This window comes from Haematobia irritans, chromosome 5 (genome assembly GCF_050003625.1).
Source record: "Haematobia irritans isolate KBUSLIRL chromosome 5, ASM5000362v1, whole genome shotgun sequence".
NCBI lineage: Eukaryota > Metazoa > Arthropoda > Insecta > Diptera > Muscidae > Haematobia > Haematobia irritans.
This window is the reverse complement of record NC_134401.1, coordinates 52,521,008-52,546,848: the sequence shown is the minus strand read 5'-3', so window position 1 is coordinate 52,546,848 and position 25,841 is coordinate 52,521,008. Positions and strand designations below refer to the sequence as shown.

The following is a 25,841-nucleotide window of genomic DNA, read 5'->3' as shown; positions in this document are numbered from 1 at the left end:
GGACAGACGGACGGACGGACGGACGAATGGATTGACAACTAGAAAGTATGGTTATCTGTTGACATTTCACGCTATTTTAGAGATTATGGGGGTAACTCAACTTTAAAAATTACCTTTCCCCATTTCAAGTAAATAGTTTATTTAATAAATATTTACTTAAATATTTACGTAATCTACTATGAAAAATATTATTCTTAAGATCCAGATTAGTTGTGGGCTAATTTATAAGGTGATAAAACTACATGAAAACACTTTATTTTTTTTTGTGGGGGCAGTAATAAATCCTATGGTTGAAACCAAAAAATGTTTGTCCTAAAAAATTTTGTTTGTTTATTTAAGTAAATAGCAAATTTGGTTTATTATTTTACTACATAAAGATATTTTTAATTCATTTTATTATTTTGTTCTTATTATAATTTTGGAATAAGCACATTTCTATATACTTAACTATTATAAATATCACAAAAATATCTCCTCAACTTAATTGCTAAAACAACACAAAATTTTATTTTATATAAATTAAAATAAAATAATTGTTCATTATCTTTTTTCTATGACTTGTTGTTATGAGGAACTTTGGATTTTATGTTCACCTTTATCAGTCTTAAGATATTCATCTATCATTTGTTTCTCATTTAAGGGATCCTTAACTTTGTTCAAAAGATTCAATTCCTTATCATCCTTCAGCGAGTTATAATCATTCCATTTTTGTAAAGTTGAGTCAGCAAAGATAACATAGAGAATGCCACTACCAATTAACATCGAGGCACAAATAAGGAATACATGTCTCCAGGATTCAAATGTTTGCTATAGATGGAAAAACACAATAGTATTAATAATATTAGTAATTAAAAATTATAATTAAAATTCAAATTAAATTTAATAATAATACACGTGAAGCGAGAGAAAGAAATATTACGACCTCAACCATGTTTAATGTTACTTTTCATGGGGAACATGTTACATATTCGTCCTAACCATGCTAAATTATGTATCTGATCTTGCTAAGAATGTTTGGCGGGAAAACAATATTTTTTGACTACAAAGTTCAATTTTTCCACTTGAGAGAGAGAGAGTAACATTATGTTTGAGCTGATCATATTCCTTTTCTGCATTTTGTAAATAAAGTCGTGTTGAAAACTTACATTTCCCAATGTCAGTATACCCACTATGTAGGGTGATATAAATCCCGGTAATACACCAATCATTCCACTGATACCCAATACTATACCGGCAAAGTTGGGTGCTATATCCACAATCGATGCTAAGGGCCCTGATGACACAGCCCCATGGAACATTGTGGCCAGAGTTAATAGTACAATAGCTGCTGTTGAATTATGGCCGAAATAGGCCAAAGCTACCACAACTAAACCTTTAACGATACAACCTGAAAGAAGAGACCAAAATTAAGGTGATTAGAAATACATTCATTTGTTTACACTAGAGATGTGCACGTGACTCACGCGTGAGTCGTGTCGCCGGTCTAACAAAGAAAAACACATTTTTTTTATCAAAATTCGTTTTTATTATTCAACATAGTTCCCTTCAAGAGCGATACAACGATTATAACGACCTTCCAATTTTTTGATACCATTTTTGTAGTACTCCTTCGGTTTTGCCTCAACATAGGCCTCAGTTTCGGCGATCACCTCTTTGCAGCCAAATTTTTTCCCTGCGAGCATGCTTTTGGGGTCTGAGAACAAGAAAAAGTCGCTGGGGCCAGATCTGGAGAATACGGTGGGTGGAGAAGCAATTCGAAGCCCAATTCATAAATTTTTGCCATCGTTCTCAATGACTTGTGGCACGGTGCGTTGTCTTGGTAGAACAACACTTTTTATACCCTCCACCATAGGATGGGGGTATATTAACTTTGTCATTCCGTTTGTAACACATCGAAATATTGCTCTAAGACCCCATAAAGTATATATATTCTGGGTCGTGGTGAAATTCTGAGTCGATCTAAGCATGTCCGTCCGTCCGTCTGTTGAAATCACGCTAACTTCCGAACGAAACAAGCTATCGACTTGAAACTTGGCACAAGTAGTTGTTATTGATGTAGGTCAGATGGTATTGCAAATGGGCCATATCGGTCCACTTTTACGTATAGCCCCCATATAAACGGACCCCGAAATTTGGCTTGCGATTGCTCTAAGAGAAGCAAATTTCATCCGATCCGGCTGAAATTTGGTACATGGTGTTAATATATGGTCTCTACCAACCATGCAAAAATTGGTCCATACCGGTCCACTTTTACGTATAGCCCCCATATAAACGGACCCCTAAAATTTGGTTTGCGATTGCTCTAAGAGAAGCAAATTTCATCCGATCCGGCTGAAATTTGGTACATGGTGTTAGTATATGGTCTCTAACAACCATGCAAAAATTGGTCCATATCAGTCCACTTTTACGTATAGCCCCCATATAAACGGACCCCCAAATTTGGCTTGCGATTGCTCTAAGAGAAGCAAATTTCATCCGATCCGCCTGAAATTTGGTACATGGTGTTAGGATATGGTCTGTAACAACCATGCACAAATTGGTCCATATCGGTCCATAATTATATATAGCCCCCATATAAACCGATCTCCAGATTTGGCTTGCGGAGCCTCAAAGAGAAGCAAATTTCATTCGATACGGCTGAAATTTGGTACGTGGTATTAGTATATGGTCGCTAACAACCATGCAAAAATTGGTCCATATCGGTCCATAATTATATATAGCCCCCATATAAACCGATCCCCAGATTTGAACTCCGGAGCCACTTGGACGAGCAAAATTCATCCGATCCGGTTAAAATTTGCAACGTGGTGTTAATATATGGCCGCTAATAACAATGCCAAAATTGGTCCATATCGGTCTATAGTTATATATAGCCGATCCCCAATCACACAAAAATTGGTCCATATAATAAAAATAATCTAGCAAAATTTTATTTCTATAGAAAATTTTGTCAAATTTTATTTCTATAGAAAATTTTGGCAAAATTTTGTTTCTGCAGAAAATGTTGTCAAAATTTTAATTCTATAGAGAATTTTGTCAAAATTTTAAATCTTTTGAAAATTTTGTAAAAATTTTATTTTTTAGAAAATTTTGTCAAAATATTATTTCTATAGAAAATTTTGTTAAATCGTATTTCTATAGAAAATGTTGTCAAAATTTTACTTCTATAAAAATTTTATGAAAATTTTATTTCTATAGAAAATTTTGTCAAACTTAATTACATACGTATTTAATCGGCCACGTATGGACTACGTGGTATATATTACGGTATTAGGAAGTTTTAAGATACCTTGTCATCGGCAAAAGTTACCGCAACCCAAATAATTCGATTGTGGATGACAGTCTTCAGTAGAAGTTTCTACGCAAACCATGGTGGAGGGTACATAAGCTTCGGCCTGGCCGAACTTACGGCCGTGTATACTTGTTTCTTCTTAATATGGGGCCGTTTTGCCGCGATTTCGACCTTCAAACGCTCCAATAACGCCATATAATAGTCACTGTTGATGGTTTTTCCCTTCTCAAGATAATCGATAAAAATTATTCCATGCGCATCCCAAAAAACAGAGGCCATTACTTTGCCAGCGGACTTTTGAGTCTTTCCACGCCTCGGAGACGGTTCACCGGTCGCTGTCCACTCAGCCGACTTTCAATTGGACTCAGGAGTATAGTGATGGAGCCATGTTTCATCCATTGTCACATATCGACGGAAAAACTCGGGTGTATTACGAGTTAACAGCTGCAATCACCGTTCAGAATCATCAACACGTTGTTGTTTTTGGTCAAATGTGAGCTCGCGCGGCACCCATTTTGCACAGAGCTTCCGCATATCCAAATATTGATGATTGATATGACCAACACGTTCCTTTGATATCTTTAAGGCCTCTGCTATCTCGATCAACTTCATTTTACGGTCATTCAAAATCATTTTGTGGATTTTTTTGATGTTTTCGTCGGTAACCACCTCTTTCGGGCGTCCACTGCGTTCACCGTCCTCCGTGCTCATTTCACCACGCTTGAATTTTGCATACCAATAAATTACTGTTGATTTCCCTGGGGCAGAGTCCGGAAACTCATTATCAAGCCAAGTTTTTGCTTCCACCGTATTTTTTCCCTTCAGAAAGCAGTATTTTATCAAAACAAAATATTCCTTTTTTTCCGTTTTTTTCACAATAACAAAAATTGCTTCACAAAAGACGCTCTATCTCACAAACTACTTGACTTACAGACGTCAAATTTTGACACGAATCATTTTAAGGTTGGTACTATATAAAAATAATATGCATTTAATACTAGCGACGCCATCTATGTGTCAGACCGGGGACTTATCAGCCAACCTGTTATCTAACACTGATAAAAAAATTCTTAGCATATTTTCAGGCGTCACATTCATCCGTGACCGATCATATCCTTAATAATCCGGGATGAAAATTTACGAAAAATATTAATTAATTTGCGTGATTAGTGCTATATATAAATCCCAAAATCCCAGGATTTTTGGCATGGGATTAATCGCAAATCTCGGAATTTATTGGGATCTCGAAAAAGTAATTATTATTAACTTTTAAATAAGATTTTAATACCCTTCACTACTACTGTGGTACAGGGTATAATAAGTTTGTGCATTTGTATGTAACGCCGAGAAGGAGTAGACATAGACCCACCTTTTAGTATAACGATCGGCTTGGAATTAAATTCTTCAGATTCAGATATAACTCTCATATATAGCTTTCACCCGATTTACACTCCTATGGCCTCAGGGGCACAAGGAGTAGAATTAACATTATAAATATGCGTACCGAATTTGGTTGAAATCGGTTCAAATTTAGATATAGCTCCCATATATAGCTTTCGCCCGATTTACACTCCTATGGCCCCAGAGACCAAATGTTTACTTCGAGTTACTTGAAATTTTGCACAGGGAGTAGAATTAACATTGTAAACATGCACACCGAATTTGGTTGAAATCGGTTCAGATTTAGATATAGCTCCCATATATAGCTTTCGTCCGATTTAAACTCCCATGGCCCCAGAGGCCAAAGTTTTACCCCGAGTTACGAACATTTTTGCACAAGGAGTAGAACTAGCATTATAAATATGCATACCGAATTTGGTTGAAATCGGTTCAGATTTAGATATAGCTCCCATATATATCTGTCGTCCGATTTACAGATATGACCATCGTAGATCAAAATTTTCCTCCGATTTACTTAAAATTGTGCACAGGAAATGGAAATAACATTTTTACTATGCATGCCAAATTTAGTTGAAATTGGTTCAGATTTAGATATAGCAGCCATATGTATCTTTCGTCCGATACAAACTATGGCCCCAGAAGTCAAAATTTCACTCCGATTTACCTAAAGTTTTGCACAGAGAGCAGGACTAACATTCTTGCAACACATGCCAAATTTGGTTAAAAATGTCTATTGAGCAAGGTTTCTAATAACAAGTGTCACCGTTGTGCCACTAAATGTCATACTTTTTAGATTTTTGACGTTAAGATTACGAAAATGATAGGTGTCTTAATAAATAACACACCACCTAAAAGTATGTAATAAAATTGTTTATATTTGATAAACCGAAATTAAATTAAATATTAAATTTCAATTTAATTTTCAATGAAATAAATATCATTGAATTAACAGCATTCATGTGTTTTAGTTGGTAGTTTTGTTAATTTGTGCTGATACTATCACCATCAATTTTCCCTTCGTAATCGGCGTGGAGAATTTTGGTCCGCGGAGGCTAAATTCGGCGATTCGACCTGCCATCTTTTGTCCAATCGACACCGCCATCGTAAATATGGCCAAATAATAAAAATCTATTTATTAAAATTTAAAAAAGTAGCTTATAATTATTTTATTTTCCACCATGCAAGTTTCGCTTAGGGCAAAAATTTATTGTCAATGGCCACCTACATAAGTGTATCGGCTTCATTCTCTGCTATTAAACCACATATTAAAAAAAACCGACGATTGATTTATTATTTTCACGGTGCCGATAACATAATACCAGCTGCTAACGACAAAAATGGGTCATCTTAATTCTCTGTTATTTCCTACTAAAACATCCAGAGTTCTTTGGTGTCTCTCTTATCATTCCACGAAATGTTTGATAATTCCATTAGTACTTACATATTGCGGTGGCTAATTTTCTTATATTGGTACGGCTCATCTTTTCGGTTCGCAAAAGATAATCGGCAAATGAGGAAAACACATAAGCAAAAAGCATTCGCATTAAATGCGGCAATCCTGATAATACTCCAGTCTAAAAAAAAAAAACAAAAACAAAAAATTCCATTAAAATCTTCCAGGAAATCATTTCTCCTATATTTTATAAAAACATACCGCTCTGATATTCCAATTGTGTATGACACGGAAATATGTAGGAGCTTGGGTCATCAATGTGAATAGACCCCAGATACCACCCCATTGAGCTACAACATTCATCCAAACTGGTCTGGATGTTAAAATATCCATCCAAGGTGTACCCACTGCTGCCGAGTTTTGAACCGAAGCTCCCAAAGACTTTTCAATATAACGTACTTCAGATTCACTTATGCGCGGATGTTGAGCTGGTGTATCATAGACAAAGAATAACCAACCAAACCACCATAGAGAACCAATAATACCACAAAAGTGGTAAACCCAAACCCAAGAACTCCAATGCATGACATAGCCAAAGAGGGGATAGAATACAGCAATACCCACTGAGCTACCCAAATAGGCAGTGACAAATTTACTACGTTCATTGGGTGGTATCCATTTGGCGGTGAGCACATGCATAGCGGGCCATGCTAGACCCTAGAAATAAAAAATAGATAAATTAAAAGTTAACAAATATCTACTCCAAGAATATATTCCCAGGATTAGTTAATACTTACAGTAATGAGTCCTTGTATTACCCTAAGCAATATCAAAGCCCTATAATCCCAATGGGAAACTGCTGGTATTAGGAAACACATCCAACATCCTATGGCATTGGAAAGGCCGAATACTAGTTTGGTACCATATTTTTTGGCCAATATTCCTCCAGGTATCTGTGTCACCCAATGGGCCCAGAAAAATGAACCCAATACCAAACCCTGTTGATATTCATTCCAATTGAATCCTTGATGTTCATCAGTAGTTGTCTGAAAAACCAATAGTGAACATTTTAGAAAATTCAGTACCCTTTGTTTTGAGGGATTATAGAGACATTTCCTATAGCACAAGAATAACCCGAATCAACTCCGAGTATCCGAATAGCATTAAGGCTTACGGAAAAAATAGTGTTTTTTTAATTATCGACGTTATTGAGCTAGTTTGAATAGCTCTTGTTTTGTTTGTGTCTGTAGTTGTATTTGGCCTTTGCTATGATGGCATAGGAAAGAAAGTTTGAGAGTCATCGAGAGAGCATTCATAGCATGAGAATGAGCTAACGTGATGGCAATAATAGGATTGTAGCTATGCGGGCCAAATTTGGTTGAAATCGGTTCAGGTTTAGATATATCTCCCATATATAGCTTTCGCCCGATTTACACTCATATGACCACAGAGGCCAATTTTTAACTCCGATTTAGTTGAAATTTTGCACAGGGAGTAAAATTAGCATTGTAGCTATGCGTTGCAAATTTGGTTGAAATCGGTTAAGATTTAGATATAGCTCCCATATATATGCTTTTCTGATTTTGACAAAAATGGTCAAAATGCCAACATTTCCCTTGTAAAATCGCCACTGCTTTGTCGAAAAGATGTAAAAATGACTCTAATTTTCCTAAACTTCTAATACATATATATCGAGCGATAAATTATAAATAAACTTTTGCGAAGTTTCCTTAAAATTGCTTCAGATTTATATGTTTCCCATATTTATACCCTGCGCCACACTGTGGAACAGGGTATTATAAGTTAGTGCATATGTTTGCAACACCCAGAAGGAGACGAGATAGACACATGGTGTCTTTGGCAAAAATGCTCAGGGTGGGCTCCTGAGTCGATATAGCCATGTCCGTCTGTCCGTGAACACATTTTTGTAATCAAAGTCTAGGTCGCAGTTTTAGTCCAATCGACTTAAAATTTGGCACAAGTATGTGTTTTGGTTCAGAATAGAACACTATTGATTTTGGAAGAAATCGGTTCAGATTTAGATATAGCTCCCATATATATCTTTCGCCCGATATGGACTAATACGGTCCCAGAAGCCAGAATTTTACCCCACTTTGGTTGCAATTTTGCACTAGGAGTACAATTAGTAGTATAGTCAAGTGTGCCTAATTTTATTGAAATCGGTTCAGATTTAGATATAGCTCCCATATGTATCGTTCGCCCGATTTACACTCATATCAGGGAGTAGAATTGGCATTGTAGCTATGCGAGCCAAATTTGGTTGAAATCGGTTCAGATTTAGATATAGCTCCCATATATAGCTTTCGCCCGATTTACACTCATATGACCAAAGAGGCCAATTTTTTGCTCCGATTTAGTTGAAATTTTGCACAAGGAGTAGAATTAGCATTGTGGCTATGCGTGCCAAATTTGGTTGAAATCGGTTCAGATTTAGATATAGCTCCCATATATGACCACAGAGGCCAATTTTTAACTCCGATTTAGTTGAAATTTTGCACAGGGAGTAGAATTAGCATTGTAGCTATGCGTGCCAAATTTGGTTTAAATTGGTTCAGATTTAGATATATCTCCCATATATGACCACAGAGGCCAATTTTTAACTCCGATTTAGTTGAAATTTTGCACAGGGAGTAGAATTAGCATTGTAGCTATGCGTGCCAAATTTGGTTAAAATAGGTAAAGATTTAGATATAGCTCCCATATATATATGTTTTTCTGATTTCGACAAAAATGGTCAAAATGTCAACATTTCCCTTGTAAAATCGCCACTGCTTTTTCGAAAAGATGTAAAAATTACTCTAATTTTCCAAAACTTCTAATACATATATATCGAGCGATACATCATAAATAAACTTTTGCGAAGTTTCCTTAAAATTGCTTCAGATTTAAATGTTTCCCATATTTATACCCTTCACCACTACTGTGGTACAGGGTATAATAAGTTTGTGCATTTGTATGTAACGCCAAGAAATAGTGGTCATAGACCCGTCTTTTAGTATACCGATCGGCTTAGAATTAAATTCTGAGTCGATTTAGCGATGTCCGTCTGTCTGTCTGTCCGTCCGTCTGTCTGTCTGTCCGTCCGTCCGTCTGTCTGTCCGTCTGTCTGTATATGTAATTTTGTGCGCAAAGTACAGCTCGCAATTTAAGTCCGATCGTCGTCAAATTTGACATAGGGCCGTTTCTTGGGACAGAGACAATCGCTATCGGTTTTGGAAAAAAATCGGTTCAGATTTAGATATAGCTCCCATATATATCTTTCGTCCGATTTAGTCTTATATGACCACAGAGGCCAAAGTTTACTACCGATCTTCGTGAAATTTTGCACAGAGGGTAAAATTGACAGTCTACCAATGCTTGGTAAATTTGATTGAATTCGGTTCAAATTTAGATATAGCTCCCATATATATCTTTCGTCCGATTTGAACTTATATGCCGTGATTTGCTTCAAATTTTGCACAACGGGAACTTTTAATAGTATCTTTAAGTGTGTCAAATTTTGTTAAAATCGGTTCAGATTTAGATATAGCTCACATATATATATCTTTCGCCCGATTTGGACTTATATGGTCTCAAAAGCCAGAGTTTTGTCCTTACTTCAAATTTTGCACAAGCAGTACTTTTAACGATACTATTGTATGTGCGATTCAGTTTTAGATATAGCTCCCATATCTTTTGTCCGATTTGAACTTATATGGTCTCAAAATCCAGGGTTTTGCCGTGATTTGCTTCAAATTTTGCACAAGGAATGCGTTTAGTAATATCGGTAATTGTGTCAAATTTGGTTGAAACGGTTCAGATTTAGATATGGCTCCTATATATATCTTCCGTCCGATTTGCACACATATGACCAGGGGGGCCAAAGTTATACTCACATTTACGTGAAATTTCGCAAGTAGTTGAGATGGTAACACAAATTTTGGCCAACATAGGGGTGAAGGGTATAATATAGTCGGCCCCGCCCGACTTTAGACTTTACTTACTTGTTTTTTACTAACATTGTGTTCCACCCTAGTGCATTAGCCGACTTAAATTTTGAGTCTATAGATTTTGTAGAAGTCTATCAAATTCTGTCCAGATCGAGTGATATTTAAATGTATGTATTTGGGACAAACCTTTATATATAGCCCCCAACACATTTGACGGATGTGATATGGTATCGAAAATTTAGATCTACAAAGTGGTGCAGGGTATAATATAGTCGGCCCGCCCGACTTTAGACTTTCCTTGCTTGTTTATAACTCAATAAGGACTTTAATTGGAAAAATTTTCGTGAAATGTTTTTCTGTGTACAAATGGCTATCGTTAGAGCCCTCCAGCATGTCAAAAAATCTTTTGTTCGTATTTTTACCGTGACACTGGCAGTGTTGCTTCGCGTCTAAAAAGTGGACACGAAAAACGCTAACGTTAAATGGTAAGAAATAATCCGAAAAGTGAAGCCCATATTTGATCATGTGCTGAACTTATCGCTATGCAACACATACTGAAAAATGAGCTTGGACTAAAGGCATTGAAGTTCGAAAACTGCAACATCTTACCGACGCACAAAAAAAGTTAGCCTGAAAAGAGACAAGTAGATGTTTCGCTTGCACGAAAGTGATCAGTTGCCGGATTTGGTTTTCTCCGATGCGAAGCCATTCAAAATTGTACACAAACTACAAACAAAATGATCGGGTTTACATGTTAAAGAGGTAAGCTGAATTTTACATCTTCGATTGGCTACCAGAACTCAAAACGGCGCCGATAATAACCGTGTGAGCCATCGTAACGACCGAAAATATACTAAAAACAGTATATAGCCCTGGACAGATAAACATTTCGACCGCAAACCAACAGGTGTCAACACCAGCACACTCAAGACCAGAGAACGAAACCTACCCATTTTTGTCGGCTGAGGTTGACTCTAAATTTTTGCCTCAAGCGGCGGTGGCTTGACGACTAAGCCGATATAAATTTGTCTATTCGGCGGCGGACAATTATTTATTATAAAATCAAATTGAAGTTATCCGTTTGGTAATGAGATTAGTTGTACAACCAATCTTACAATTAAATTTATATTCCAATCAAATTTTCTAAGCTAGAATTTTGAAAAATTATAATAGCAATGGCTATGTCAAAATATATTGGTACGTTTATAAAATCACCAAATTTGAAGCAAATAATTTTGAAAAACAACTGCAGATTTTAAACTTCACACCTATGGGCTGAAAATTGTGCCTTCGATGCGCTAAAGAAGTCAAAACAGAAGATCGGATATTACCATAGCGTAATTGGACAATTTTCCTGCTATATTGACTCCAGAAAAATTCTTAGACTCTAACTTCACAGCCCTGGATAACCTTTGTGTTTGTGTGTATGAATCGATACCAGCGTGATGAGGTCCCATGGGACCTACAATAAAACAAGTATATATGGCCGTAAGTTCGGCCAGGCCGAAGCTTATGTACCCTCCACCATGGATTGCGTAGAAACTTCTACTGAAGCCGATGGCACGGTATCTTAAAACTTCCTAACACCGTAATATATACCACATAGTCCATACGTGGTATATATTAAACTAAAAAAGGCCGATTAAATACGTATATAATTAAGTTTAAAGTTTCTATAGAAGTAAAATTTTGACAAAATTTTCTATAGAAATAAAATTTGGAAAAAATTTCTATAGAAATAAAATTTTGTCAAAATTTTGTATAGAAATAAAATTTTGTCAAAATTTTCTATAGAAATAACGTTTTGACAAAATTTTGTATAGAAATAAAATTTTGAAAAAAATTTCTATAGAAATAACATTTTGACAATGTTTTCTATAAAAATAAAATTTTGGTAGATTTTTTTTGGCTCGAGTGGCAACCATGATTATGAACCGATATGGACCAATTTTTGTGTGATTGGGGATCGGCTATATATAACAATAGACCGATATGGACCAATTTTGGCATGGTTATTAGCGGCCTTATACTAACACCACGTTGCAAATTTCAACAGGATCGGATGAGTTTTGCTCCTCCCAGAGGCTCCGGAGATCAAATCTGGGGAACGGTTTATATGGGGGCTATATATAATTATGAACCGATATGGACCAATTCTTGCGTGTTTGTTAGAGACCACATTCTAACACCATGTTACAAATTTCAACCGGATCGGATGAATTTTGCTCCTCTAAGAGGCTCCGGAGGTCAAATCTGGGGATCGGCTTATATGGGGGCTATATATAATTATGGGTCGATATGGACCAATTTTTGCTTGGTCATTAGAGAACATATACCAACACCATGTACTAAATTTCAGCCGGATCGGATGAAATTTGCTTCTCTTATAGCAATCGCAAGCCAAATTTGGGGGTCCGTTTATATGGGGGCTATACGTAAAAGTGGACCGATATGGACCAATTTTTGCAAGGTTGTGTGAGACCATATACTAACACCATGTACCAAATTTCAGCCTGATCGAATGAAATTTGCTTCTTTTAGAGCAATCGCAAGCCAAATTTGGGGATCCGTTTATATGGGGGCTAAACGTAAAAGTGGACCGATATGGACCAATTTTTGCATGGTTGTGTGAGACCATATACTAACACCATGTACCAAATTTCAGCCTGATCAGATGAAAGTTGCTTCTTTTAGAGCAATCGCAAGCCAAATTTGGGGGTCCGTTTATATGGGGGCTATACGTAAAAGTGGACCGATATGGACCAATTTTTGCGTGGTTATGTGAGACCATATACTAACACCATGTACCAAATTTCAGCCTGATCGGATGAAGTTTGCTCCTTTCAGAGCAATTGCAAGCCAAATTTGGGGGTCCGTTTATATGGGGGCTATACGTAAAAGTGGACCGATATGGCCCATTTGCAATACCATCCAACCTACATCAATAGCAACTACTTGTGCCAAGTTTCAAGTCGATAGCTTGTTTCGTTCGGAAGTTAGCGTGATTTCAACAGACAGACGGACGGACATGCTCAGATCGACTCAGAATTTCACCACGACCCAGAATATATATACTTTATGGGGTCTTAGAGCAATATTTCGATGTGTTACTAACGGAATGACAAAGTTAATATACCCCATCCTATGGTGGAGGGTATAAAAAGAGAGAGAGGTTGTCCCTATGATATTTTTCGATTATTTACTGTAGGTGGGCTCTTCTGTGACGCACAAATTACATATATAAATATTTGTTTGTAAATATGGAGTTTTCTTTAATTTTTAATAGGACACAGATGATGTTGATGAAATTTTGATAAGTATTCTAGAGGCTCCAATGTTTGTCGCACACGTGGTACCTATAAGTATCCTTTTACGTACCAAGCAACAATATGTTGTTTTCGTAGTTGAATATTCTGTACAAACTGGATTTTTGAAGAACAAACAATACGATTTTTTTAGTGCGTTTCATTGATCCAAACTGAGGCATATCTTGCCAAATTCCGGGAGTCGATGGGTCTGGAACATGTATAGAAATATAAAAACTTAGATCGACCACGATATCTATGAAGTTCAAATAACTTATTTGCACTAGTAGTTTCACTATAGTGGATATATCCACGTAAGACATAAAATTATGTACTACCAAGCAACGAAACCAATGGAAACTTCAAAAATGACAAATTCTTCCAAATATTGGATCTTAGTGTTATTAATTGTTCCCAAAAAAAAAATCGCAATATCTTTACGGTGCTTTTTAAACTGTGCTAAAACCACTAATGTAATTAGTGGTAGGTCCCATTGGACCTCATCACGCAGAATCGCACTAAACTTTTTCAAATAATGATAAAAACCGATTTACTGATTCAATCACATAAAAATGTAAAGTTTTCAACTTAAAACACTTCAATACAAGAAGTCATAAACCATCACGCTGCAAATCATATAAAAGATAAAGATATATATGAATAACAAGTATATACGGCCGTAAATTCGGCCAGGCCGAATCTTATTTACCCTCCACCATGGATTGCCTAGAAAATTCTACGAAAGACTGTCATCCACAATCGAATTACTTGCGTTGTGGAATCATAAAACGACTTAACATCGTTTTCTAAATTGTGAGTTAGTCCATACGTGGTATATATTAGACAAAAAAGGTATGTATAGGTACGTCTACAAATAATTATGAATCGATGTGGACTTTGGCACGGTACGTAGAGAGCCAGAATTGAAATAAGTGGGTCGCTTATATGGGGGCTATATACAATTATAAACTTTATATGGCCCAATTTTTGTGTGATTGGGGATCGATTTATCTGAGGGCTATATATAACTATAGACCGATATGGACCTAGTTAGGCATGGCTGTTAACGGCCATATAGTAGCACAATGTACCAAATTTCAACTGACTCAGATGAAATTTGCTCCTCCAAGAGGCTCCAAAACCAAATCTCGGGATCGATTTCTATGGGGGATATATATGATTATGGACTGATATGGACCACTTTTGGCAAGGCTGTTAAATATCATATACTAACACCACGTACCAAATTTCAACCAGATCGGATGAATTTTGCTTCTCCAAAAGGCACCGGAGGTCAAATCTGGGGATCGGTTTATATGAGGGCTATATATAATTAGGGACTGATTTCGACCAATTTTTGCACGGGTGTTTGAGGCCATATATTAACACCACGTACCAAATTTCAACTGAATCAAATGAATTTTGGTCTTCCAAGAGGCTCCGGAGGTCAAATCTGGTGATCGGTTTATATGGGGGCTATATATAATTATGGACCGATGAGGACCATTTTTTGCATGGTCATTAGATACCATATACTTACACCATGTACCAAATTTCAGCCGGATCGGATGAAATTTGCTTCTCTTAGAGGCTCCGCAAGCCAAATCGGGGGATCGGTTTATATGGGGGCTATATATAATTATGGACCGATGTGGACCAATTTTTGCATGATTGTTAGAGATCATATGCTGACACCATGTACCAAATTTCAGCGGGATCGGATGAAATTTGCTTCTCTTAGAGTCCGCGCAAGCCAAATTTGGGGGTCCGTTAATATGGGGGCTATACGTAAAAGTGGACCGATATTGCCCATTTGCAATACCATCCGACCTACATCAATAACAACTACTTGTGCCAAGTTTCAAGTCGATAGCTTCTTTCGTTCGGAAGTTAGCGTGATTTCAACAGACGGACGGACGGACGGACGGACGGACATGCTTAGATCGACTCAGAATTTCACCACGACCCAGAATATATATACTTTATGGGGTCTTAGAGCAATATTTCGATGTGTTACTAACGGAATGACAAAGTTAATATACCCCCATCCTATGGTGGAGGGTATAAAAATCAAAAAGGTCCTGCGGGACCTCATCACGCATAGAAGGGTTAAAAGAGTAATTCCTTTAGGAAGATATCAGTAGGGAACTGATAGTCTTGATAAGCCTGAAATGTTAGAACTGATATACGTAAATGAAAATATTGAAAACTTTCAAATACCCGTAAACTTGTCATATAACCATATGTTTATAGTTGGCTTCTTTTTTTTGGTCTTTATCAATTTAAACAATACGTGGTAACTTTCTTATATATTTCAGATTATCGTTTATTTCGAATAAATCAGAATGATAAGTGGTTGATAATTGGAACAGTAACCAAATTTCCGAACAAATGTATTTCAAGTGGTTAATAATAAATTAATAATAATGATTATTAACTTATTTTCATTCAAAAAACAAAAAAATCAAAACATACAATAATAAAACGCAGACAAAACGTCGCCTTATATGTATTTCATACATGCAAAATAATAATATAAAGGGTGATACGGTCAAAATTTGGTCAAGGGAAAACGCGTGTAAATCGGTGAAATCGTTTATTTAAAGAATCAAATTAAATTTCTTTTTCAAGTTCAATTAGTATAAAATTCTGGAAAAATATTCAGTTAGGCTTTCGCTTTTCCAAATCCGAATTGCCGGGCCTCACGCTTGACACCTGCCATCAGATTTTGTACAGCCACCTTGTCCACCTTCTTCGCCGCAGAAAGCCAGTTTGCCTTGAACTGCTGCTCGTCCTTAGCAGTTTTTTGGTTTTCTTTAAGTTTCGCTTGACAATAGCCCAGTATTTCGCAATTGGGCGGAGCTCTGGCGTGTTGGGAGGGTTCTTGTCCTTGGGAACCACCTGCAGGTTGTTGGCAGTTTTATGTGCTTGAAAATATCTGCTACCTTTCCCCTTCCTTTTGCCGTATAAAACTCCTGTCCCGGAAGCTGCTTGTAGTCGGCTTTGACGTAGGTTTCGTCGTCCATTACCACGCAGTCAAACTTCGTCAGCATCGTCGTGTACAGCCTCCGGGATCGCGCTTTGGCCGTCGTATTTTGTTTATCATCGCGATTTGGAGTCACTACCTTCTTGTAAGTCGATAGTCCGGCTCGTTTTTTGGCTCGATGCACGGTTGTAGACAATACACCCAGCTTATTTGCGGCATCTCGGAGAGAGAGGTTAGGGTTTCGCTTGGAACTACCGGCAACTCTCTTTGTCGTCTCAGCGGCTTCCGGTTTTCGATTTCCCCCCGATCCAGACTTCCTGGCTGTCGACAAACGTTCCCCAAACACTTTAGTTACATTTGTAACGGTTGATTTGGCAACTTTTAGCGATATTGCAAGCTTTGCGTGCGAGTAGCTCTGATTTTCGCGATGCGCGAGCAAAATTTTGATACGCTGCTCTTCTTGCTTGAACGGCATTTTGACAACTGAAGAGTGAATTCCAAAATCAAAATAGGAGCAACATTCTACACACACACCTTCAAAATGAGGGGTGTTCAGGTTTTTTTAATGCAAAATTGAAAGAACTACGTCAAGTTTATATTGACCAAATTTTGACCGTATCACCCTTTATGTTAATATTTTTTGTCTTCAATCACGAAATTAATTGATCCAATTAATTTTTAATTGAAATGTCTTCAATTACATCAAAGTCAATTAAAAATTAATTGATACAACTAATTTATGTGATTGATTTTTGTTTCAATTAAAAATTTGTTGAATCTATTAAAATTTTAATTGAATATTTTTAAAACTCAATTAAAATTTTAATTGGAAAAATTTTCATGAATTTTTTTTTTTGTGTACTTGATGGAAATTCCCGTAATGTCAAATTGGAAACTATAGATCTATGGCTTGAGTACAGTAAACCCTCGATTTATGTCGCCTCGGGTTGCGTTTTTGCCAACCCAACCCAACTTCGATTTACGTCGTCGATTTTTTGCCAACTTTATCAGAAACGCCTTCCATAAGAGAAATAAGTAGCAACGATGATGTCATCGAAACATTTATTTCTGAAATTCTTACCGAAAATTCGTCAAATTCTGATTGATATTGCATATATAACGCAATTGTCGAACTGGCGTTGTTTTTTATGTATTCATTTATTTATTTATTTATTTATTTATTTTTTTTTTTTTTTTTGAATAAAAATCTGAATTACCTTTATTTTTGAAGTTTATTATTATGTACACGCACATACATACATAATTAAATGGACTGAGGAGTAAGTATGAGCAACTTTTAATTTGATTTACGTCGTTTCGATTAACGTCCTCAAATTCCGGAACCAGTCGCGAGAGATTACTGTATTTCCCCTAACCTCAAACTAATTTGTTTACTGTTTAGTTAACGATCTCTCGTTTTTCTTTTGAAAAAGACTACAAACAAATCAATTGAATTTAATAAGGAAAAGAATACAAAAAAAAACAAAAAAGATTTCGTGACACATATCTAAGAATAGCATCATAACCCACCACATACAATTAAATCAGATCACGGTTGAATTCAATTATACTCAGATTCATATGTAGGTAGATAGTTCCTCTTCTACACATAGCGTTGCCAGATTATGGTTGCCGAGATCCGAAAGATTGCGCCGTACATTCCGGGATTTGTCTAGACAAGCAAAAACAGTCACATTTTTCAAAAATAGTTGCTCATATTTTATCACTTGCACTGTCCTTAAAATACGAATGCAAATTTTGCTTAGCTTAGAAGACGCATTTCTCTAATATAAAGTTTTTTCCCAGTCCAAAAGTCGATACAATTTTAAATGAAGTCGTGTTGTTCCTATAATTAAGTGATTTGACTTAAAAATGGGTATCATAACATGAAAGAAAAATTTTTTGGGCTAAGGTCAACTTGACTTTAATAATTCAGAAAAATTCTTTAAAATTAATAAAATAGTCTTTAAATTTGTTGTTGTCTTTTTGCATCTTGATTACAAAGCAAAAAATCGTTCAAAAATAGGACATGTTTTCCTACACTTTATTTTAAAGACTTTTTTACTTAAAATATAGCATAATTTCTACTGGAAGTCGTGTCTGACCACCAAAAATTCCTTTAATACTTACATGAGATGCATTTATCAGATGGTGTTCTTGTTGTTGCTGTTGCTCACTGTCTTCTATATAATGATTGTCATGCAAACTCACGGAAGCGGTATTATTCTCTTGTGAACTTGCTACTTTCCCACCACCAATGTTTATCGGTAATGTCATAACTGTAGAGGCATTATTGTCGTTGATACTGTTTTCACCAGCTAATGTAGCTGATAATTCTGCTAATTTCGATGGCGCTTGTGTTACTTGAGATATCGATTTCGTTTTGGAATTAGCCACCATTTCCACAATTGTTATATTTAGATTGATTCGTATCATGTAGTTGACAGCAAATCCAACAAATACCAAATACCACAAAACGGTACGTGCCTGAACTGTTGGAGGAAAAGAGGCAAAAGAGATGAAAAGAAATTTAATGAAGAGCCTTAAAAACAATGTTGCAAAATAATTAAAAAGGGCTTGAATTTTTATGGAGTGGATTTTGATTTATTTTTTTCGGAGTTTTTGAAGATCAAGCTTTGTACTCAAAATTTTTGTTTACCTAAAATTTTAGAATCAATTAATTTTAATTCCTTAAAGCGCATAAAGGTCAGGGTATAATAACTTTGATCTGCAAAAAAATGTGCCTACCAGAAATAAACACATCGATCAATTCAGAATAACCTATTTAATAAATCTAGCCTTGTTGTCTATGTCCGTCATATGTCCGTCTGCGTTTATTAATTCCAAGTTTCTAGACCGATCAATACAGAATCACTTCCATAGTAAATCTAGCACATCCTTGGACGGATTGACAGCCCGTCTATCCGTGTATTAGTTGTTGTTTGCCAGATGTTGCTCCTAGACACCATAAATTAAAACACTAATCGATTCAGAATCACCTCCTTTATAAATCTAACCCTTGGTGTCCATCCGTCATTCTGTCCGTCAGTCCTTGCGTTTAGTGTACCCAAGATATTATTTCTAGACCAATCGATTCAAAATCACTTCCTGAAATTTAGCCGCAAAATACCGGTTTAAACCCCATAAATTAAATATACCAATGGATTCTGAATATCCTCCTGTCCGTTTGTTTGTCCATGTATTTATTTTCACCTCACCTCCAGAATAAATTTAGCCATTGGAGGTCCTCTGTCAATGCATTTGTTGTTCGCACATAGAGGCCTGAGTATATCTAGCTCTTGATGTCCGTCTGCCCGTCTGTCTATGTATTTGTTGTTGGCAAGATGCAATTATTACTAGATTTCGATTAAATTTTGATAGAGGGTGTTCTTTTTGCACAAGGACGGGAAGTTTTTTAGATTTTGAAATGTAAATATTCTTTACAAGATATTTGTTTGAAATCCCATAAATTAAATTACCGATAGATTCAGAACCACCTCCTGAGTCGATCTCGCCGTTGATGTCCGTCTGTGCGTATTTTTATTGTTCGGAAGATATTGGTTCTAGGCCCCATTAACCCTTTCACTACCGAAATAATCCTAATGTTAAAAACTTTAATTTTTCTTCTGTTTTTACTTTTACTAACAGCATGTAGAACAAAAATTGCCATTTGGAAAATCTACCTCAATTACTTCAAGAGCTATATGAGCTTGCTCTGAAAACTTGATTCTTGAATTGTAACCAAATGGCCTTACGAAAATAAGCGCTATTTGGCCTATAATATCCCTCAAAGTGTGAGAAAAAAATACAAAAAAGAATCCGAAGAGGTATCAGCTATAGTTTTTGTATGAATTTCCATTTACTAGAAATATACAGTAGAAAAGTTTTCTCAAATTTTCGTATTTTTCGTTTATTGCCAAAGAAGTTCATAAAAATGTATTTTAGACCTCATCAATATGGAAAATATTTATAGATTATTTAGATTAAAGCCTCTACTTTAAAATAACATCAAGAAATAAATCGAAACTAAGTGGGAAAATAGAATTTGGTGTATTTTTCGAATGTCCTTCTAAGGGGACATCGGTAGTGAAAGGGTTAATTAAATATAACGATCGATTCAGAAACATCTTGTGAGTAAATCTAGCCTTTGGTGTCCTTCTGTCCATGTATTTGTTATTCACACATATAGAGGTCAGAGTATAATAATGTTCATCTACCAGAAATATTGGTTGTAGACCTGATATACTTCAATGTAGCCCTTGGTGTCCGTCCGTCTGTCCATGTATTTGTTGTTCGCAAAATACAGATCGCAAATATTAACCGATTTTGATGAAAATGGGTTTTTGATTTTTTTTTTTTGCAAAAAAAACGTTTCCAATTTTGATATATATTTATCGTCCGATATAGACGCTTATTTACAAATTAGTGGTCATAGTATTCAAATTTGTCACACACAAAGAAAAAAAGTTTGGCAAACGTGTACCGAAAACGTTTTTCTATTGTTAGAGCTTTTTGAATTTCTACGAAAATTTTAAACTTTTATTTTTTTTTTTTCAATAAAAAAAAAAATACTTGAACCAACAACACAGTCCATTTCGTTTATATCAAGCACTGTTGTTGTCTGACTTTAAGTCTTTAATAAGACACATTTTACAGTTTCATAGTAAAAATTTAATATAGTAGTATGTAATGTTGAACACCTTTTCGGAATCTTCCGAACATATCAGGAATAACATATGTGTAAAAAAAAAACAAACAAAAAATTGTTGGTGTTCGGTCGAAGCAGGGATCGAACACGGGACCCTTGGTATGCAAGACGGACGTAGCAACTACTGCTCCACGGTGCCCAACTAAATGATGTTTCTGTTAAATAAAGTTTGTTTAATCAGATCGTGGGCGCCGCAAGCTATGCTACATAAATATAACTTATATGGATAATTGTCTGTTGATGACAATAACAGCTACATAACTCAGTGGATAGTGTGCTGGTTTACAAATTGCATGGTCCGCGGTTCGATTCTCCGTCCAGGCGAAAGGTAAAATTTAAAAAATTTATAAAATCGAATAATTTCTTCTACATTGTTTGCATTACAGAAAAATGTGCTAAGAACTAAAAAACCTCGTGGAAGTGAGAAAGATGTGAGGGAAAATGCAATTAGCCAGAAAAGATTGTTTTTTTAGCTAGTCTTTATGAAATTGTTTTTACATCCTGGAAAAGAATAAACGTTTATCACAAAAAGTACATACTTTTCTTTCCAAATAAACTTCCTTAAAGCAAAAAGCAAATGAGAAACGAACTTTGTTTATCTAAAATTTCGTTTGGGAGGAAAGAATTATTTTTTTGCGTGCACTATTCCTTAAGTCTACAAAATATCATCGAAACCAGTTAAGATATGGCCATAATGTCGACCTTAAAATCTATCTTTCTCCAAGATGGTAAAATTTAATCTTCTAAATAAAAGCCCGAAAAATCGGTTCACATTTAGATCTAGCTCCCATATATATACCCAAAGAAAACATACTTTCCTCCGGAACGAACTTTTAGACAAAGTTGCTACAAAGTATTTTCTTTAAGAGCAAATAAATCTTAATTTATGACAAGCGTTGCAACGACTATCTCTAGCCTTAAATTGTTGATGAGTGAACTTTTAAACAAACGAAATTCCCCATTTATACGAAGTCTGTTCTTTACGAGCAGACCCTCCCTTCTGTAACATATACTCCCAAATATATTCTGCTTCAAGCATATTTTCAGGATTGGTTCAAACAAATATTGTTTATAATTCTTCAAACATATTATGTTTCACCGTAGGCATACACTGGTAGAAGAAAAAAAAACTTTTAATGAAAATTTCTTTGTGTGTATATATTTTTAAGGCGCCAATTGGTTACTTCCTATTTTTACTTGCAGCATACTCGCTCGGTCTCTCTTTCTTTCTAAACACATATATGTTTATATGCAATTTCAGAATTAATATATGTTTGCATCCACACACATTATATTTAAAAAATCTTATGTCCCAAACATAATATGTTCAAACATATTATCATATATGTCGCACACATGTTATGCTAGTTTATGAATATTATATGCTTGCACTTAACAATAATGTGCTAAAAATTTTTGTTCCAACAATATAATTTTTACACCGAAACATGTAAAAAACGGTCTTTTTAGTCCGTGTATTTGCCGAAATCATATATATAATATCCGAGTAAATCTAATGGTTGCAACAAACAGGTTTTGCTCTTGAAACATGTTTGCGATGATCATTTGTTCTCTGGGGACAATCTATTTGGTTTAAAAGAAAATGTTTTAGTGTCGAAAGTAATCTTCGTTAGTTTAAAATTTCGTTCCTCATAAAAGATAATTCATCTTTTTTTAGTGTACTTTTTACCAACCGCACAGAAAAAAATTTCCATAGTTAAACTAACGCTAAATGTAACTTATTTTTATTGTAAAAAAATGATTTGTTAGTAGTTAAATTTTATTACTTTTTTCAAATATTTTATGAACTAAACTTGGGTATAAAGTTCGATGACCATACACATAAGTTCAATATGAACTAAAGCAAATGAAAATTTTCGTACGATTCCCAAAAATAGTAAGACTGAACTACTGGTTTCCTGGTTTTAACAACGCTTTGGGGAAATCTCAAAATATGTATCAAAATTAAGTTCAATTTATTCTTCCTATAAAACAGTTTACTTTTTTCGGTGCGAGTTAAAGTGTTGATTTTGTTCATTACTTAAAGTCATCTGATCGATTTTTAAAAGTAGATTAGGGTCAATTTAATAATGCCAATTTTTATAAACACAAAATTCAAAAATTTCTGGAGAAAAAATTGGGGTTTGTCTCATTCTTAAAATCACGAAAGGGCGACTCTTTTCCAAATTAAAAAAAAAAAAAAAAAACAAACAAACAAAATATAACAAAAAAATATATTTTTTTCCTATAAGATAAAAAAATATCTTTTTGGAATCTCAGTAATTTTTCGTTTTTTTATCAACGCCAAAATGTTTGTGAAATTGTATATTTTTCTGCCACTTTTACTTTCCAACATTACTGAAGGATGCCATAAAAATCCGTGCCCTATCTTTAAGATTAGGATCATAGAGTGTACTTACCATTAGCCATTGTGACAAAGAAAATTATTTCCGTTTATGGCCCAGATAACCGGTATCAGATTTTATTTTTTTTTTTTTGTTATAATTCTTTCAGTGTTTGTAGCACGTCTCTTTTCTAGCACCTTCCTTTAGCTAATCCACAAATATTAGCTATATCCAGTGATTATGTGAGGTCTTATTCAAGAAACATTTTTTAATAATATTTTTTGTTTTTTTTTTCAATTTTTTTTAGCAATTTTATACACTTTCACAATTTAAAAAAAATCGGCGCGAAATATTATTCAAAATCGTTTGCTTTATTTTATTTCTGATCTCCACCACACTATACTAAATTTAGAGCCACCCTAATTCCGTCAAATCAAAACGAAAAAAAAATCTTTTGTATATTTAAGTCTTGAATTTAATTGGATTATTTTAATTTCTTTCCATTTGCTTCATAAACTCAACTTGAACTTAGAAAAAAATACCGGCGGCGTAGATAACGTTTTTCCTCCTCCACTGCCATAAAGGTGGAGGCCCACGGCAAGAAAAAACTCGTAAACTCGTGGTGGGAAAATAGTCACACGATCGTAGGTCTAGCCACTAGCTATCGCATAGAGGAACTGAGACTAAGAAATACGGAAAAACTGACCGCCAGCCTGCCAGTCTGATATTTGATCTGTTCGTTAGGAATATCACGAGCTGAATGCATTCCCTAGCCATGGATCCCCATAATAACGACTCGCTCTCCCATAAAAATGTTTGATATTTTCTGTGTGAGCACAGTGATAAGGAAAAATGTTCTTTCTCCTCGATTACACTTTTTTTTTCATTTAGAAAATCTTTTATCAAAACGCTAAGAGGTAAATATACTGAGAATATCTACTGTCATGATTTACTACAAAGCGGATTGCCGCAACAGAACTATGGCACACGACAACAGGCTGGCTGATTAGAAAACATGGAATCCCATGGAAGTTGTGTGGAAAAACAGAACAACAATTCTCCGCACATTTTTACTATTGTGTCAATACTTTTGCACGCTGATTACACAAATTTCTTTTTATCAGGAGAACTGGCAAACTGACCATCTGTATTCATCAGCAATTACTTACATTACTGAACTATTAATTTTTGTTTTTGGATAAACAAACCATTAGGAAAATACACGACGAAAAGAAACTGGTTTGTCACGATCATAGTCGCAGAGCAGAATAATAATATTGGCACTTTTTTGTGGCAACCATATACACTCAAAAAACAGTCAACTCACCAGGAAGGAAAATTTTCGTTAAATTTTAACTAAAATGTATTACAAACGCAGGTGTCAATCCGATTTTGTACAAATAAGTAAATATTTTCCAACAACTTCCAGAAAAATTATTTGCATAAAAATGTCTTTTTATCAGGAGAACTGGCAAACTGGCCATCTGTATTCATCAGCAATTACTTACATTACTGAACTATTAATTTTTGTTTTTTGGATGAACAAACTATTAGGACAATACACGCCAAAAAGAAACTGGTTTATCACGATCATAGTTGCAGAGCAGAATAATATTATTGGCACCTTTTTGTGGCAACCATATACACTCAAAACACAGTGAACCCATCAGGAAGGACAATTTTCGTTAAATTTTAACTAAAATGTATTACAAACGCAGGTGTCAAGCCGATTTTGTAAAAATAAGTAAATATTTTCCAACAACTTCCAGAAAAATTATTTGCCATAATTATTTTTTTTTTTCGCTTGTTAAAGAAAGATTCTTACACGAATTTATTAAATCAGTATGCTTCATTTGTGTATAATTTTCCCCTTTTTTAATTCATTTAACTAACGTACACAAAACATTATTGAAATCAAAGAAACTTTCTCAAAACATAATAATTTCATGAACTAAAAAAATAATTTCATGCACTAAGCACGGTTTCCAGAGTTGGTGGAATTCTACCAAAAATTTATTTCTATAGAAATAAAATTTTGCAAAAATTTATTTATATAGAAATAAAATTTTGCAAAAATTTATTTCTATAGAAATAAAATTTTGCAAAAATGTATTTATATAGAAATAAAATTTTGCAAAAATTTATTTCTATAGAAAAAAAATTGCAAACATTTTCTATACAAATAAAATTTTGCAAAAATTTTCTATAGAAATAAAATTTTGGCAAAATTTTCTATAGAAATAAAATTTTGCAAAAAAATTATATAGAAATAAAATGTTGCAAAAAACTTATATAGAAATAAAATTTTGCAAAAAAACTTATATAGAAATAAAATTTTGCACAAATTTTCTTAGAAATAAAATTTTGTGAAAATTGTCTATAGAAACAAACTTATGACAATAATTTCTATAAAAACAAAATTTGACCAAATTTCCTACAAAAAATGCAATTTTGACAAATT

At 34.8% G+C, this 25,841-nt stretch overlaps 1 protein-coding gene across 1 annotated transcript; it reads right to left on the bottom strand.

The window, feature by feature from the left end:
* Positions 1-350: 350 nt before the first annotated feature.
* Positions 351-24,136, bottom strand: NaPi-T (Na[+]-dependent inorganic phosphate cotransporter). The gene is made up of 7 exons (XM_075310667.1): positions 23,456-24,136; positions 18,458-18,819; positions 6,884-7,132; positions 6,348-6,803; positions 6,135-6,267; positions 1,146-1,387; positions 351-807 (listed from the first exon to the last, which is right to left on the bottom strand). Exons 1-7 carry the CDS (start codon positions 23,463-23,465, stop codon positions 565-567), a joined length of 1,695 nt encoding a protein of 564 aa, XP_075166782.1. The 5' UTR covers positions 23,466-24,136; the 3' UTR covers positions 351-564.
* Positions 24,137-25,841: the final 1,705 nt, after the last annotated feature.

What these genes read in the sequence shown, in the direction of transcription:
- NaPi-T (XM_075310667.1), bottom strand. An exon ending in TAATACAAGGACTCATTACT is followed by an intron (nt 6,804 to 6,883) that starts GTAAGTATTAAC and finishes TTTTATTTCTAG; the next exon opens with GGTCTAGCATGGCCCGCTAT. An exon ending in ACAATTGGAATATCAGAGCG is followed by an intron (nt 6,268 to 6,347) that starts GTATGTTTTTAT and finishes TTTTTTTTTTAG; the next exon opens with ACTGGAGTATTATCAGGATT.